The 16818-nt window shown below is 46.5% G+C and overlaps 1 protein-coding gene across 2 annotated transcripts in view; it reads right to left on the bottom strand.

The window, feature by feature from the left end:
• The window catches only part of gmds (GDP-mannose 4,6-dehydratase), a 248505-nt gene that overhangs the window by 162361 nt on the left and 69326 nt on the right, over positions 1 to 16818 (bottom strand). For both annotated transcript variants that reach the window (XM_036978542.2, XM_036978541.2), the window contains 2 exons: positions 9167 to 9359; positions 6314 to 6418 (listed from right to left, as the gene is read on the bottom strand). In XM_036978542.2, the coding sequence (XP_036834437.1) occupies positions 6314 to 6418; positions 9167 to 9359 (298 nt within the window). The remainder of the gene's footprint in view (positions 1 to 6313; positions 6419 to 9166; positions 9360 to 16818) is intronic.

Here is a 16818-nt window from a genome sequence, read left to right as displayed (position 1 = left end):
GATATAGGTAGGTGGTGATGGGGTCAGGGACAGTGTGGTTGTTGTCTAGATATGGGTAGGGGTTGATGGGGTAAGGGACAGTGTGGTTGTTGTCTAGATATAGGTAGGTGGTGATGGGGTAAGGGACAGTGTGGTTGTTGTCTAGATATAGGTAGGGGGTGATGGGGTAAGGGACAGTGTGGTTGTTGTCTAGATATAGGTAGGTGGTGATGGGGTAAGGGACAGTGTGGTTGTTGTCTAGATATAGGTAGGTGGTGATGGGGTAAGGGACAGTGTGGTTGTTGTCTAGATATAGGTAGGGGGTGATGGGGTAAGGGACAGTGTGGTTGTTGTCTAGATATGGATAGGGTGATGGGGTAAGGGACAGTGTGGTTGTTGTCTAGATATAGGTAGGTGGTGATGGGGTAAGGGACAGTGTGGTTGTTGTCTAGATATAGGTAGGTGGTGATGGGGTAAGGGACAGTGTGGTTGTTGTCTAGATATAGGTAGGTGGTGATGGGGTAAGGGACAGTGTGGTTGTTGTCTAGATATAGGTAGGTGGTGATGGGGTAAGGGACAGTGTGGTTGTTGTCTAGATATAGGTAGGTGGTGATGGGGTAAGGGACAGTGTGGTTGTTGTCTAAATATGGGTAGGGTGATGGGGTAAGGGACAGTGTGGTTGTTGTCTAGATATAGGTAGGTGGTGATGGGGTAAGGGACAGTGTGGTTGTTGTCTAGATATGGATAGGGTGATGGGGTAAGGGACAGTGTGGTTGTTGTCTAGATATAGGTAGGGGGTGATGGGGTAAGGGACAGTGTGGTTGTTGTCTAGATATGGATAGGGTGATGGGGTAAGGGAGAGTGTTGTTGTTGTCTAGATATAGGTAGGTGGTGATGGGGTAAGGGACAGTGTGGTTGTTGTCTAGATATAGGTAGGTGGTGATGGGGTAAGGGACAGTGTGGTTGTTGTCTAAATATAGGTAGGGGGTGATGGGGTAAGGGACAGTGTGGTTGTTGTCTAGATATAGGTAGGTGGTGATGGGGTAAGGGACAGTGTGGTTGTTGTCTAGATATAGGTAGGTGGTGATGGGGTAAGGGACAGTGTGGTTGTTGTCTAGATATAGGTGGGGTGATGGGGTTAGGGACAGTGTGGTTGTTGTCTAGATATAGGTAGGTGGTGATGGGGTAAGGGACAGTGTGGTTGTTGTCTAGATATAGGTAGGTGGTGATGGGGTAAGGGACAGTGTGGTTGTTGTCTAGATATAGGTAGGGGGTGATGGGGAAAGGGACAGTGTGGTTGTTGTCGAAATATGGGTAGGTGGTGATGGGGTAAGGGACAGTGTGGTTGTTGTCTAGATATAGGTAGGGGGTGATGGGGTAAGAGACAGTGTGGTTGTTGTCTAAATATAGGTAGGGGGTGATGGGGTAAGGGACAGTGTGGTTGTTGTCTAGATATAGGTAGGGGGTGATGGGGTAAGGGACAGTGTGGTTGTTGTCTAGATATAGGTAGGGGGTGATGGGGTAAGGGACAGTGTGGTTGTTGTCCAGATATAGGTAGGTGGTGATGGGGTAAGGGACAGTGTGGTTGTTGTCTAGATATAGGTAGGGGGTGATGGGGTAAGGGACAGTGTGGTTGTTGTCTAGATATAGGTAGATGGGTGATGGGGTAAGGGACAGTGTGGTTGTTGTCTAGATATGGATAGGGTGATGGGGTCAGGGACAGTGTGGTTGTTGTCTAAATATAGGTAGGGGGTGATGGGGTAAGGGACAGTGTGGTTGTTGTCTAGATATAGGTAGGGGGTGATGGGGTAAGGGACAGTGTGGTTGTTGTCTAGATATAGGTAGGTGGTGATGGGGTAAGGGACAGTGTGGTTGTTGTCTAGATATAGGTAGGTGGTGATGGGTTAAGGGACAGTGTGGTTGTTGTCTATATATAGGTAAATGGTGATGGGGTAAGGGACAGTGTGGTTGTTGTCAAGATATAGGTAAGTGGTGATGGGGTAAGGGACAGTGTGGTTGTTGTCTAGATATAGGTAGGTGGTGATGGGGTAAGGGACAGTGTGGTTGTTGTCTAGATATAGGTAGGTGGTGATGGGTTAAGGGATAGTGTGGTTGTTGTCTAGATATAGGTAAATGGTGATGGGGTAAGGGACAGTGTGGTTGTTGTCTAGATATAGGTAGGTGGTGATGGGGTAAGGGACAGTGTGGTTGTTGTCTAGATATAGGTAGGTGGTGATGGGGTAAGGGACAGTGTGGTTGTTGTCTAGATATAGGTAGGGGGTGATGGGGTAAGGGACAGTGTGGTTGTTGTCTAGATATGGATAGGGTGATGGGGTAAGGGACAGTGTGGTTGTTGTCTAGATATAGGTAGGTGGTGATGGGGTAAGGGACAGTGTGGTTGTTGTCTAGATATGGATAGGGTGATGGGGTAAGGGACAGTGTGGTTGTTGTCTAGATATAGGTAGGGGGTGATGGGGTAAGGGACAGTGTGGTTGTTGTCTAGATATGGATAGGGTGATGGGGTAAGGGAGAGTGTTGTTGTTGTCTAGATATAGGTAGGTGGTGATGGGGTAAGGGACAGTGTGGTTGTTGTCTAGATATAGGTAGGTGGTGATGGGGTAAGGGACAGTGTGGTTGTTGTCTAAATATGGGTAGGGTGATGGGGTAAGGGACAGTGTGGTTGTTGTCTAGATATAGGTAGGTGGTGATGGGGTAAGGGACAGTGTGGTTGTTGTCTAGATATGGATAGGGTGATGGGGTAAGGGAGAGTGTTGTTGTTGTCTAGATATAGGTAGGTGGTGATGGGGTAAGGGACAGTGTGGTTGTTGTCGAGATATAGGTAGGTGGTGATGGGGTAAGGGACAGTGTGGTTGTTGTCTAAATATGGGTAGGGTGATGGGGTAAGGGACAGTGTGGTTGTTGTCTAGATATAGGTAGGTGGTGATGGGGTAAGGGACAGTGTGGTTGTTGTCTAGATATGGATAGGGTGATGGGGTAAGGGAGAGTGTTGTTGTTGTCTAGATATAGGTAGGTGGTGATGGGGTAAGGGACAGTGTGGTTGTTGTCGAGATATAGGTAGGTGGTGATGGGGTAAGGGACAGTGTGGTTGTTGTCTAAATATGGGTAGGGTGATGGGGTAAGGGACAGTGTGGTTGTTGTCTAGATATAGGTAGGGGGTGATGGGGTAAGGGACAGTGTGGTTGTTGTCTAGATATAGGTAGGGGGTGATGGGGTAAGAGACAGTGTGGTTGTTGTCTAAATATAGGTAGGGGGTGATGGGGTAAGGGACAGTGTGGTTGTTGTCTAGATATAGGTAGGGGGTGATGGGGTAAGGGACAGTGTGGTTGTTGTCTAGATATAGGTAGGTGGTGATGGGGTAAGGGACAGTGTGGTTGTTGTCTAAATATAGGTAGGGGGTGATGGGGTAAGGGACAGTGTGGTTGTTGTCTAGATATAGGTAGGTGGTGATGGGGTAAGGGACAGTGTGGTTGTTGTCTAGATATAGGTAGGTGGTGATGGGGTAAGGGACAGTGTGGTTGTTGTCTAGATATAGGTAGGGGGTGATGGGGTAAGGGACAGTGTGGTTGTTGTCGAAATATGGGTAGGTGGTGATGGGGTAAGGGACAGTGTGGTTGTTGTCTAGATATAGGTAGGGGGTGATGGGGTAAGGGACAGTGTGGTTGTTGTCTAGATATAGGTAGGTGGTGATGGGGTAAGGGACAGTGTGGTTGTTGTCGAGATATAGGTAGGTGGTGATGGGGTAAGGGACAGTGTGGTTGTTGTCTAAATATGGGTAGGGGGTGATGGGGTAAGGGACAGTGTGGTTGTTGTCTAGATATAGGTAGGGGGTGATGGGGTAAGGGACAGTGTGGTTGTTGTCTAGATATAGGTAGGTGGTGATGGGGTAAGGGACAGTGTGGTTGTTGTCTAGATATAGGTAAATGGTGATGGGGTAAGGGACAGTGTGGTTGTTGTCTAGATATAGGTAGGTGGTGATGGGGTAAGGGACAGTGTGGTTGTTGTCTAGATATAGGTAGGTGGTTATGGGGTAAGGGACAGTGTGGTTGTTGTCTAGATATAGGTAGGGGGTGATGGGGTAAGGGACAGTGTGGTTGTTGTCTAGATATGGATAGGGTGATGGGGTAAGGGACAGTGTGGTTGTTGTCTAGATATAGGTAGGTGATGATGGGGTAAGGGACAGTTTGGTTGTTGTCTAAATATGGGTAGGGTGATGGGGTAAGGGACAGTGTGGTTGTTGTCTAGATATAGGTAGGTGGTGATGGGGTAAGGGACAGTGTGGTTGTTGTCTAGATATAGGTAGGGGGTGATGGGGTAAGGGACAGTGTGGTTGTTGTCTAGATATAGGTAGGGGGTGATGGGGTAAGGGACAGTGTGGTTGTTGTCTAAATATAGGTAGGGGGTGATGGGGTAAGGGACAGTGTGGTTGTTGTCTAAATATGGGTAGGGTGATGGGGTAAGGGACAGTGTGGTTGTTGTCTAGATATAGGTAGGTGGTGATGGGGTAAGGGACAGTGTGGTTGTTGTCTAAATATGGGTAGGGTGATGGGGTCAGGGACAGTGTGGTTGTTGTCTAAATATGGGTAGGGTGATGGGGTAAGGGACAGTGTGGTTGTTGTCTAGATATAGGTAGGTGGTGATGGGGTAAGGGACAGTGTGGTTGTTGTCTAGATATAGGTAGGTGGTGATGGGGTAAGGGACAGTGTGGTTGTTGTCTAGATATAGGTAGGTGGTGATGGGGTAAGGGACAGTGTGGTTGTTGTCTAGATATAGGTAGGTGGTGATGGGGTAAGGGACAGTGTGGTTGTTGTCTAGATATAGGTAGGGGGTGATGGGGTAAGGGACAGTGAAGTCGTTGTTGTCTAGATATAGGTAGGGGTGATGGGGTAAGGGACAGTGTGGTTGTTGTCTAGATATAGGTAGGTGATGATGGGGTAAGGGACAGTGTGGTTGTTGTCTAGATATAGGTAGGTGGTGATGGGGTAAGGGACAGTGTGGTTGTTGTCTAGATATAGGTAGGGGTTGATGGGGTAAGGGACAGTGTGGTTGTTGTCTAGATATGGATAGGGTGATGGGGTAAGGGACAGTGTGGTTGTTGTCTAAATATGGGTAGGTGGTGATGGGGTAAGGGACAGTGTGGTTGTTGTCTAGATATAGGTAGGTGGTGATGGGGTAAGGGACAGTGTGGTTGTTGTCTAGATATAGGTAGGTGGTGATGGGCTAAGGGACAGTGTGGTAGCATCATGGTTTGGGCCTGCTTTTCTTCAGCAGGGACAGGGAAGATGGTTAAAATTGATGGGAAGATGGATGGAGACAAATACAGGACCATTCTGGAAGAAAACCTGATGGAGTCTGCAAAAGACCTGAGACTGGGACGGAGATTTGTCTTCCAACAAGACAATGATCCAAAACATAAAGCAAAATCTACAATGGAAAGGTTCAAAAATAAACATATCCAGGTGTTAGAATGGCCAAGTCAAAGTCCAGACCTGAATCCAATCGAGAATCTGTGGAAAGAACTGAAAACTGCTGTTCACAAAGGCTCTCCATCCAACCTCATAATTTTGCACGCCCAATTTTTCAGTTTTTGATTTGTTAAAAAAGTTTGAAATATCCAATAAATGTCGTTCCACTTCATGATTGTGTCCCACTTGTTGTTGATTCTTCACAAAAAAATACAGTTTTATATCTTTATGTTTGAAGCCTGAAATGTGGCAAAAGGTCGCAAAGTTCAAGGGGGCCGAATACTTTCGCAAGGCACCGTAGGTAGGGGGTGATGGGGTAAGGGACAGTGTGGTTGTTGTCTAGATATGGGTAGGTTGTGTGTTGGTGGATTTCATGTCCGTCTCTCTCAATCTATTTCCCTTCCTAACCATCTCTCTGTCTGTCTGCTGTCGGTCTCTCCATTCAGCCATACGAGTCTCTTACCCAATCCCTGAAATCTAGCTTATATATCCCATTCCCGCAGCATCTAGTTTCTACCATCTCTCTTCTAAAACATTAGGATTTACTGGCTGAACTCTGACCTTTGTCTAGGGTCGTGGCTGGGGACTTCATTAGGGATAAATCATAAACACCTGAATAGACGACTTGGGCACAGCAGTGTGTGTGTGTGTGTGTGTGTTCAGTCATGTGGTATTGATTTCAGGTCACACTGGTGTGTAAATCAGGTTAAACCAGCGCTCAGGACCTCTCAGACCTCAACGCATATTATTACATTTTTTAAGAGGCTGAAAAAAAAGTAGGAATGAACTTCACCCATAGCAGACATGACTGCAGCAGTTAGCACATTATAGAGGTGTGCTACAGTGCTCACCTCTTCTTGGGCTCTCGTGGTTGAAGAGGATCCCATTGACAGCAAACAGGTTATAGGCCTCCCTGAAGTTCACCACAATCCAATAAGCATACAACTTAGCAGCACCTGATGGAGAGAGAGAGAGAGAGAGAGAGAAAGAGAGAGAGAGAGAGAGAAAGAGAGAGAGAGAGAGAGAGACAGAGAGCGAGTGAGAAAGAGAGCGAGCGAGAAAGAGAGCGAGCGAGCGAGAGCGAGCGAGAAAGAGAGCGAGCGAGCGAGAGCGAGCGAGAAAGAGAGCGAGCGAGAAAGAGAGCGAGCGAGAAAGAGAGCGAGCGAGAAAGAGAGCGAGCGAGAGCGAGAGCACGAGCGAGAGAAAGAGCGAGAGAAAGAGCGAGAGAAAGAGCGAGAGAGAGCGAGGGAGAGAGCGAGAAAGGGAGAGCGAGAAAGAGAGAGAGAGAGCGAGAGAAAGAGAAAGAGAGAAAGAGAGCGAGAGAGAGAAAGAGAGCGAGGGAGAGCGAGAGAAAGAGGGAGAGAGAGAGAAAGAGAGAGAGAGCGAGAGAGAAAGAGAGAGAGAGAAAGAGAGAGAGAGAAAGAGAGCGAAAGAGCGCGAGAAAGAGAGTGAGAGAAAGAGAGTGAGAGAAAGAGAGTGAGAGAAAGAGAGTGCGAGAAAGAGAGTGCGAGAAAGAGAGTGCGAGAAAGAGAGTGCGAGAAAGAGAGTGCGAGAAAGAGAGAGCGAGAAAGAGAGAGCGAGAAAGAGAGAGCGAGAAAGAGAGAGCGAGAAAGAGAGAGCGAGAAAGAGAGAGCGAGAAAGAGAGTGCGAGAAAGAGAATGCGAGAAAGAGAATGCGAGAAAGAGAGCGCGAGAAAGAGAGAGCGAGAAAGAGAGAGCGAGAAAGAGAGAGCGAGAGAAAGAGAGAGAGAAAGAGAGAGCGAGAGAAAGAGAGAGAGAGCGAGAAAGGGAAAGAGGGAGAAAGGGAAAGAGTGAGGAAGAGAGAGAGAGTCAAGTCATAATATTTGAGAGCAGAGTACAGTGGTGCTGTACACAGATAGTTTCTGCTTTCTAATGATGAGTAGAAGCAGGCACAAGAATAATAACCTCTCAGTTTTCATCCTTCTTTCCTTGCTCTCCTTACTCTTTTCATCTCCTTCCTACCTTCCTCTCCAACCTTGCACTCTCACTCTCTCCTCCACTGATGAGAGCGATGCCACAGACTCGGGGAGGGAGGGGAGGAAGGAGAGAGAAGAGAGAGAGAGATGCCACAGACTCAGGGAGGGAGGGGAGGAAGGAGAGAGAAGAGAGAGAGAGAGAGAGATGCCACAGACTCAGGGGGGGATGGGAGGAAGGAGAGAGAAGAGAGAGAGATGCCACAGACTCAGGGGGGGATGGGAGGAAGGAGAGAGAAGAGAGAGAGATCCTCGCACTCATGGGGTGAGGAAGGAGAGAGGAGAGAGAGAGAGAGAGATACCACAGACTCAGGGAGGTTAGGGGAGGAATGAGAGAGAAGAGAGAGAGATGCCACAGACTCAGGGAGGTTAGGGGAGGAAGGCGAGAGAAGAGAGAGAGATGCCTCACACTCATGGGGGGAGGAAGGAGAGAGGAGAGAGAGAGAGAGAGATACCACAGACTCAGGTAGGTTAGGGGAGGAATGAGAGAGAAGAGAGAGAGAGAGAGAGATACCACAGACTCAGGGAGGTTAGGGGAGGAATGAGAGAGAAGAGAGAGAGAGATGCCACAGACTCAGGGAGGTTAGGGGAGGAATGAGAGAGAAGAGAGAGAGAGATGCCACAGACTCAGGGAGGTTAGGGGAGGAATGAGAGAGAAGAGAGAGAGAGATGCCACAGACTCAGGGGGGTTAGGGGAGGAATGAGAGAGAAGAGAGAGAGAGATGCCACAGACTCAGGGAGGTTAGGGGAGGAATGAGAGAGGAGAGAGAGAGAGAGATGCCACAGACTCAGGGAAGGAGGGGAGGAATGAGAGAGAAAAGAGAGGGGAGGAAGGAGAGAGAAGCCACAGACTCAGGGAAGGAGGGGAGGAAGGAGAGAGGAGAGAGAGAGAGAAATGCCACAGACTCAGGGAATGAGGGGAGGAAGGAGAGAGAAGAGAGAGAGATGCCACAGACTCAGGGAGGTTAGGGGAGGAATGAGAGAGAAGAGAGAGAGAGAGATGTCACAGACTCAGGGAAGGAGGGGAGGAATGAGAGAGAAAAGAGAGGGGAGGAAGGAGAGAGAAGAGAGAGATGCCACAGACTCAGGGAGGGAGGGGAGAGAGAGAGAGAAATGCCAAAGACTCAGGGAGGGAGGGAAATAAGGAGGAGCACTGCTGGTTGATTAAGTCACAGGGTCAGTACACTAAAATGGACAGGAGGAGAAGGGAGGTCACTATGGTTACACCATGCCCCCTCCCAGTCCTGGTTATTATGGTATGCTGACTCCCATCACTCCCATACAGTCAAATCAGGTGTTGCCAGACAGGCAGGCAGGGAATGTGTCAGAGAGGAGAACATTTAGACAACACAGAACATGAAACCTGATATCACACTGACACACAAGACGCGTGTGTGTGTGTGTGTGTGTGTGTGTGTGTGTGTGTGTGTGTGTGTGTGTGTGTGTGTGTGTATGTATGAGCTGGGCATAAAGGTGTCTTTGTTAAAGTGAGACCCACTCAGTCTTCAGACGTTTAGCCTGGGGAGGTGTGTAGGGAGCGCCAACTCTGAAGCCCTCTCTGTACACACACACACCTTTTGAAGAGCAGTGCCAGGGCATAGAACCTTCAAAGGGCGTTCATATGAAATACGTCTAAATGTACTCCAAGTAGAGACGTGTGTGTGTGTGTGTGTGTGTGTGTGTGTGTGTGTATGTGTGTGTGTGTTTTTACCGTAAGGTGAGCGGGGGTAGAACGGCGTGGTCTCCTTCTGAGGGATCTCCTGTACCTTCCCATAGAGTTCACTAGTAGAGGCCTGGTAGAACTTGACACTGTTGGTCAGACCACACGTCTTTATAGCGTCCAGCAGACGCAGGGTACCAACACCGTCCACATTAGCTGTGTACTCAGCCAGCTCAAAGGAGATCTGAGTAGGAGAGAAAATATTCACATCAATACAGATGGAAGTCATACTACTGTTAAAGAATCCCCTTAGTTAGCAACAATTGTTCTGCTCCAGCTCAACGGACCAAGAAGTTGAAAACGTTTAGGGGGTAGTCTGGAGAGTGTCTGACAAGACCGTTTGAGGACCAGATCACGTTTAACCGTGTGAAGCCAAGCTGGTCATGGTTGACACACCTGGACCATGCGGTTGGACCACTGTCTGCCCAGCGGAAACGCATCAGTGGTTTACTGTGAACACACTGTCTGCCCAGCTGAGACGGATCAACGGTTTACTGTGAACACACTGTCTGCCCAGCTGAGACGCATCAGTGGTTTACTGTGAACACACTGTCTGCCTAGCTGAAACGCATCAGTGGTTTACTGTGAACACACTGTCTGCCCAGCTGAAACGCATCAGTGGTTTACTGTGAACACACTGTCTGCCCAGCTGAAACGCATCAGCGGTTTACTGTGAACACACTGTCTGCCCAGCTGAAACGCATCAGTGGTTTACTGTGAACACACTGTCTGCCCAGCTGAAACGCATCAGTGGTTTACTGTGAACACACTGTCTGCCCAGCTGAAACGCATCAGCGGTTTACTGTGAACACACTGTCTGCCCAGCTGAAACGCATCAGTGGTTTACTGTGAACACACTGTCTGCCCAGCTGAAACGCATCAGTGGTTTACTGTGAACACACTGTCTGCCCAGCTGAAACGCATCAGTGGTTTACTGTGAACACACTGTCTGCCCAGCTGAAACGCATCAGCGGTTTACTGTGAACACACTGTCTGCCCAGCTGAAACGCATCAGTGGTTTACTGTGAACACACTGTCTGCCCAGCTGAAACGCATCAGTGGTTTACTGTGAACACACTGTCTGCCCAGCTGAAACGCATCAGTGGTTTACTGTGAACACACTGTCTGCCCAGCTGAAACGCATCAGCGGTTTACTGTGAACACACTGTCTGCCCAGCTGAAAAGCATCAGTGGTTTACTGTGAACACACTGTCTGCCCAGCTGAAACGCATCAGCGGTTTACTGTGAACACACTGTCTGCCCAGCTGAAACGCATCAGCGGTTTACTGTAAACACACTGTCTGCCCAGCGGAAACGCATCAGCGGTTTACTGTAAACATACGGTCTGCCCAGCGGAAACGCATCAGCGGTTTACTGTAAACACACGTTCTGCACAGCTGAAACGGATCAACAGTTTACTGTGAACACACGTTCTGCACAGCTGAAACGGATCAACAGTTTACTGTGAACACACGTTCTGCACAGCTGAAACGGATCAACAGTTTACTGTGAACACACGTTCTGCACAGCTGAAACGGATCAACAGTTTACTGTGAACACACGCTCTGCACAGCTAAAACAGATCAACAGTTTACTGTGAACACACGTTCTGCACAGCTGAAACGGATCAACAGTTTACTGTGAACACACGTTCTGCACAGCTGAAACAGATCAACAGTTTACTGTGAACACACGTTCTGCACAGCTGAAACAGATCAACAGTTTACTGTGAACACACGTTCTGCACAGCTGAAACGGATCAACAGTTTACTGTGAACACACGTTCTGCACAGCTGAAACGGATCAACAGTTTACTGTGAACACACGTTCTGCACAGCTGAAACAGATCAACAGTTTACTGTGAACACACGTTCTGCACAGCTGAAACAGATCAACAGTTTACTGTGAACACACGTTCTGCACAGCTGAAACGGATCAACAGTTTACTGTGAACACACGTTCTGCACAGCTGAAACGGATCAACAGTTTACTGTGAACACACGTTCTGCACAGCTGAAACGGATCAACAGTTTACTGTGAACACACGTTCTGCACAGCTGAAACGGATCAACAGTTTACTGTGAACACACGTTCTGCACAGCTGAAACAGATCAACAGTTTACTGTGAACACACGTTCTGCACAGCTGAAACGGATCAACAGTTTACTGTGAACACACGTTCTGCACAGCTGAAACAGATCAACAGTTTACTGTGAACACACGTTCTGCACAGCTGAAACAGATCAACAGTTTACTGTGAACACACGTTCTGCACAGCTGAAACGGATCAACAGTTTACTGTGAACACACGTTCTGCACAGCTGAAACGGATCAACAGTTTACTGTGAACACACGTTCTGCACAGCTGAAACAGATCAACAGTTTACTGTGAACACACGTTCTGCACAGCTGAAACAGATCAACAGTTTACTGTGAACACACGTTCTGCACAGCTGAAACGGATCAACAGTTTACTGTGAACACACGTTCTGCACAGCTGAAACGGATCAACAGTTTACTGTGAACACACGTTCTGCACAGCTGAAACGGATCAACAGTTTACTGTGAACACACGTTCTGCACAGCTGAAACAGATCAACAGTTTACTGTGAACACACGTTCTGCACAGCTGAAACAGATCAACAGTTTACTGTGAACACACGTTCTGCACAGCTGAAACAGATCAACAGTTTACTGTGAACACACGTTCTGCACAGCTGAAACGGATCAACAGTTTACTGTGAACACACGTTCTGCACAGCTGAAACGGATCAACAGTTTACTGTGAACACACGTTCTGCACAGCTGAAACAGATCAACAGTTTACTGTGAACACACGTTCTGCATAGCTGAAACGGATCAACAGTTTACTGTGAACACACGTTCTGCACAGCTGAAACGGATCAACAGTTTACTGTGAACACACGTTCTGCACAGCTGAAACGGATCAACAGTTTACTGTGAACACACGTTCTGCACAGCTGAAACGGATCAACAGTTTACTGTGAACACACGTTCTGCACAGCTGAAACGGATCAACAGTTTACTGTGAACACACGTTCTGCACAGCTGAAACGGATCAACAGTTTACTGTGAACACACGTTCTGCACAGCTGAAACGGATCAACAGTTTACTGTGAACACACGTTCTGCACAGCTGAAACGGATCAACAGTTTACTGTGAACACACGTTCTGCACAGCTGAAACGGATCAACAGTTTACTGTGAACACACGTTCTGCACAGCTGAAACAGATCAACAGTTTACTGTGAACACACGTTCTGCACAGCTGAAACGGATCAACAGTTTACTGTGAACACACGTTCTGCACAGCTGAAACGGATCAACAGTTTACTGTGAACACACGTTCTGCACAGCTGAAACGGATCAACAGTTTACTGTGAACACACGTTCTGCACAGCTGAAACAGATCAACAGTTTACTGTGAACACACGTTCTGCACAGCTGAAATAGATCAACAGTTTACTGTGAACACACGTTCTGCACAGCTGAAACGGATCAACAGTTTACTGTGAACACACGTTCTGCACAGCTGAAACAGATCAACAGTTTACGGTAAACACACGTTCTGCACAGCTGAAACGGATCAACAGTTTACTGTGAACACACGTTCTGCACAGCTGAAACGGATCAACAGTTTACTGTGAACACACGTTCTGCACAGCTGAAACGGATCAACAGTTTACTGTGAACACACGTTCTGCACAGCTGAAACAGATCAACAGTTTACTGTGAACACACGTTCTGCACAGCTGAAACAGATCAACAGTTTACTGTAAACACACATTCTGCACAGCTGAAACAGATCAACAGTTTACTGCTTCCTAACTGCTGCTGCAGAGCTCTGGGATGAAGAGCTGAACTAGTGAACACACACATTGGTTTTGATCACTTTCTATTCAACTCCTCTGTTCCCCAGAGCTCAGTCTAACTAACCCTGACGCACCACTCACTCTTTTAGACGTTTTCAATAACGTTCCACACACTGCCCACAAGCTTGCATGCACGCACACCAACTACTAGCAATATGTGTATTCATCTACACACCCGGCCAAGTCATACGTGCTTTCTCCCACTGTGTTGTCTACAGCTGGTGTGTGAAACAAGACCCTACACTAGCAGGCAGTTAGACCAAGCAGAACCGAGCAGAGGACAGAGGGGGGAAAAGGAGCTGTTTCTCTTTCTCTAAATGAACCGTTAAACAGAACCATGGGTGTGAGAGTGTAAGGCCACTCACTATCTAGGCAGCTAACGCCCGCCCCCACCCACCCACAGTAATCCCTGCTCTCACAGAGACACCCACTTCCCTTTACATTATACCCTTCTTTACTGCTTTTTGTTACGCTCTCCCTCCTTTCCACCCTCTCATCTTCCTTTATATTCTCATTCCTCCTCACACCCCTCCTCTGATCTCTGCCTCCTACCCTCCTCATTCTTCCTCCTACACTTCCTCCTCGCCCTCCCACCCTCCTCTGTGTAGCCCTAGCCTCTGTCACTCCCCATCCCCCTTCTCTCTGGCCTCCCTAGCCGAGATGAGATCCCACTCTGTGTGAGCCTGTCCATTCCTCTGGTTTTTATTTCACAGAGGAGGTATGCAGAATGAAAACACACATGAGCCTGGGTATCAAAACCAGCTGAAAGGGACAGGGTCCAGCCTGCCTTGACAACTTAAATCAAACAAATTGCCTTAATGCCTCCACACTCTGTCATTATGTAAGGCAGGGCGCAGACGTTCCTGTGTGTGAGTTTGTGTCTGGCCAGGCTCCTCGCTCTCACCAACCCCCCTTGGCTGATATTGTTCTAGGTCCAGGCACTCAGCCAAGCTCTGTCAGCATTGGGGGTCCACCGGCCACAAAGCAAATATTCAGACGGTCAAAAAAGTAAGAAAATAGAGCTAAAGGTTAAAAAGGTTTGTAATGTACAGGATACGTGTCGACCAGGGTCTGGGACACACGGACGGTTGGAATACACATTTCAGAGCACAGACTGACTGTGTCTTGATAGATGCATAAATATGAAATATCTTTAAACTGTTATGCTTTCTCTTCACATACCTCCAAAGGCCTATGTTTCTCCCTATCACATATAACAAACAGCAACCCAATACAGGCCCTGATGCCCAGAGACTATATGAACAATCTAGAACAACAAGACCATGACGAGCTGGAAAATGGACGCACACTGGTAGGTAACACACAGTATGGTCCTCAGTCCTACGACCAGAGACCTGGCAGATGTTGGAGAGCAGGGTTATATTGAAATTGGAATCTCAGTTTACTTCCTGAATTGATTGAATTGAAAAGGAAGTGAACCCAACCCGGTTGGAGAGCTGCATCACAACCACATCATCAAAATTCAATTCAACGGACTCCTCTGATAACGCAAATTAGTATTTTGAAAAACGTATACCAGCATGAGAGCAGGACAGTGAACACATTTTACACTATTTGTTTCACATCCCTGTCATCCTCAGAAAGAACATAAGATACAGTACATCCCTGTCATCCTCAGAAAGAACATAAGATACAGTATATCCCTGTCATCCTCAGAAAGAACATAAGATACAGTACATCCCTGTCATCCTCAGAAAGAACATAAGATACAGTACATCCCTGTCATCCTCAGAAAGAACATAAGATACAGTACATCCCTGTCATCCTCAGAAAGAACATAAGATACAGTACATCCCTGTCATCCTCAGAAAGAACATAAGATACAGTACATCCCTGTCATCCTCAGAAAGAACATAAGATACAGTACATCCCTGTCATCCTCAGAAAGAACATAAGATACAGTACATCCCTGTCATCCTCAGAAAGAACATAAGATACAGTACATCCCTGTCATCCTCATAAAGAACATAAGATACAGTACATCCCTGTCATCCTCAGAAAGAACATAAGATACAGTACATCCCTGTCATCCTCAGAAAGAACATAAGATACAGTACATCCCTGTCATCCTCAGAAAGAACATAAGATACAGTACATCCCTGTCATCCTCAGAAAGAACATAAGATACAGTACATCCCTGTCATCCTCAGAAAGAACATAAGATACAGTACATCCCTGTCATCCTCAGAAAGAACATAAGATACAGTACATCCCTGTCATCCTCAGAAAGAACATAAGATACAGTACATCCCTGTCATCCTCATAAAGAACATAAGATACAGTACATCCCTGTCATCCTCAGAAAGAACATAAGATACAGTACATCCCTGTCATCCTCAGAAAGAACATAAGATACAGTACATCCCTGTCATCCTCAGAAAGAACATAAGATACAGTACATCCCTGTCATCCTCAGAAAGAACATAAGATACAGTACATCCCTGTCATCCTCAGAAAGAACATAAGATACAGTACATCCCTGTCATCCTCAGAAAGAACATAAGATACAGTACATCCCTGTCATCCTCAGAAAGAACATAAGATACAGTACATCCCTGTCATCCTCAGAAAGAACATAAGATACAGTACATCCCTGTCATCCTCAGAAAGAACATAAGATACAGTACATCCCTGTCATCCTCAGAAAGAACATAAGATACAGTACATCCCTGTCATCCTCATAAAGAACATAAGATACAGTACATCCCTGTCATCCTCAGAAAGAACATAAGATACAGTACATCCCTGTCATCCTCAGAAAGAACATAAGATACAGTACATCCCTGTCATCCTCAGAAAGAACATAAGATACAGTACATCCCTGTCATCCTCAGAAAGAACATAAGATACAGTACATCCCTGTCATCCTCAGAAAGAACATAAGATACAGTACATCCCTGTCATCCTCAGAAAGAACACTTGAGTTTCAGAATACATTGAAATCATCAATGTAAAATGCATCTTGTCATTTCCATGTAAAAGGACCCATGAGCATCAACATATTTGTTTATAGGAGCATATCATATTTGGTGTCAAATGAAAGCTAAGAGTATATTTTTTGGGAAATGAAGGCATAGATACGTTTTTCAACCATTTTCAACCTTAAAAATGTGTAAAAAGTAAAGGCTTTGATATCTGTTCACACAGATGGAAAAGGGGTCTTAAAAAACATTCATTAGAAAAAGTCTTCAAAGGTATTAGAAACGCAATAATGTTAAAGTATTTATATTTCGTTTTGCAGAAATGATTAGCCTTCTGTAAGTTTAAGAAATACTGCCTAGTGTCTTGTCATTCTGATACCAAAAAGCCCATATCTTTTAGATATTCTCTCATTTCTCTCCCTCATGAGGGAGGAAAATGAAAGTTCACAAAAGTAACAAGTAAAAGTAGATATACCAATTCATTTGTGGGGTTTTTTGCAAAACATTTTTGTTCATGAATTATTAAGTAATTAAAACATGTCACAAATCGGTAACAGAGTGACCCAAAAAAATATAACAGAATTACTTCAATTGAATTGGCCACAATGGGAAATCATAGTAGTCACAACCGCAGTTACAGAGAGCACAGTAGAGCACAGTAGTGTACAGTAGAGCACAGTAGTGTACAGTAGAGCACAGTAGTGTACAGTAGAGCACAGTAGTGTACAGTAGAGCACAGTAGTGTACAGTAGAGCACAGTAGTGTACAGTAGAGCACAGTAGTGTACAGTAGTGTACAGTAGAGCACA

This window comes from Oncorhynchus mykiss, chromosome 5 (assembly GCF_057628025.1).
Source record: "Oncorhynchus mykiss isolate SJ-2025 chromosome 5, ASM5762802v1, whole genome shotgun sequence".
NCBI classification, from domain to species: Eukaryota; Metazoa; Chordata; class Actinopteri; order Salmoniformes; family Salmonidae; genus Oncorhynchus; species Oncorhynchus mykiss.
Note: the sequence above shows the minus strand (reverse complement) of the source record. Positions and strands in the feature narration are given on the sequence as shown.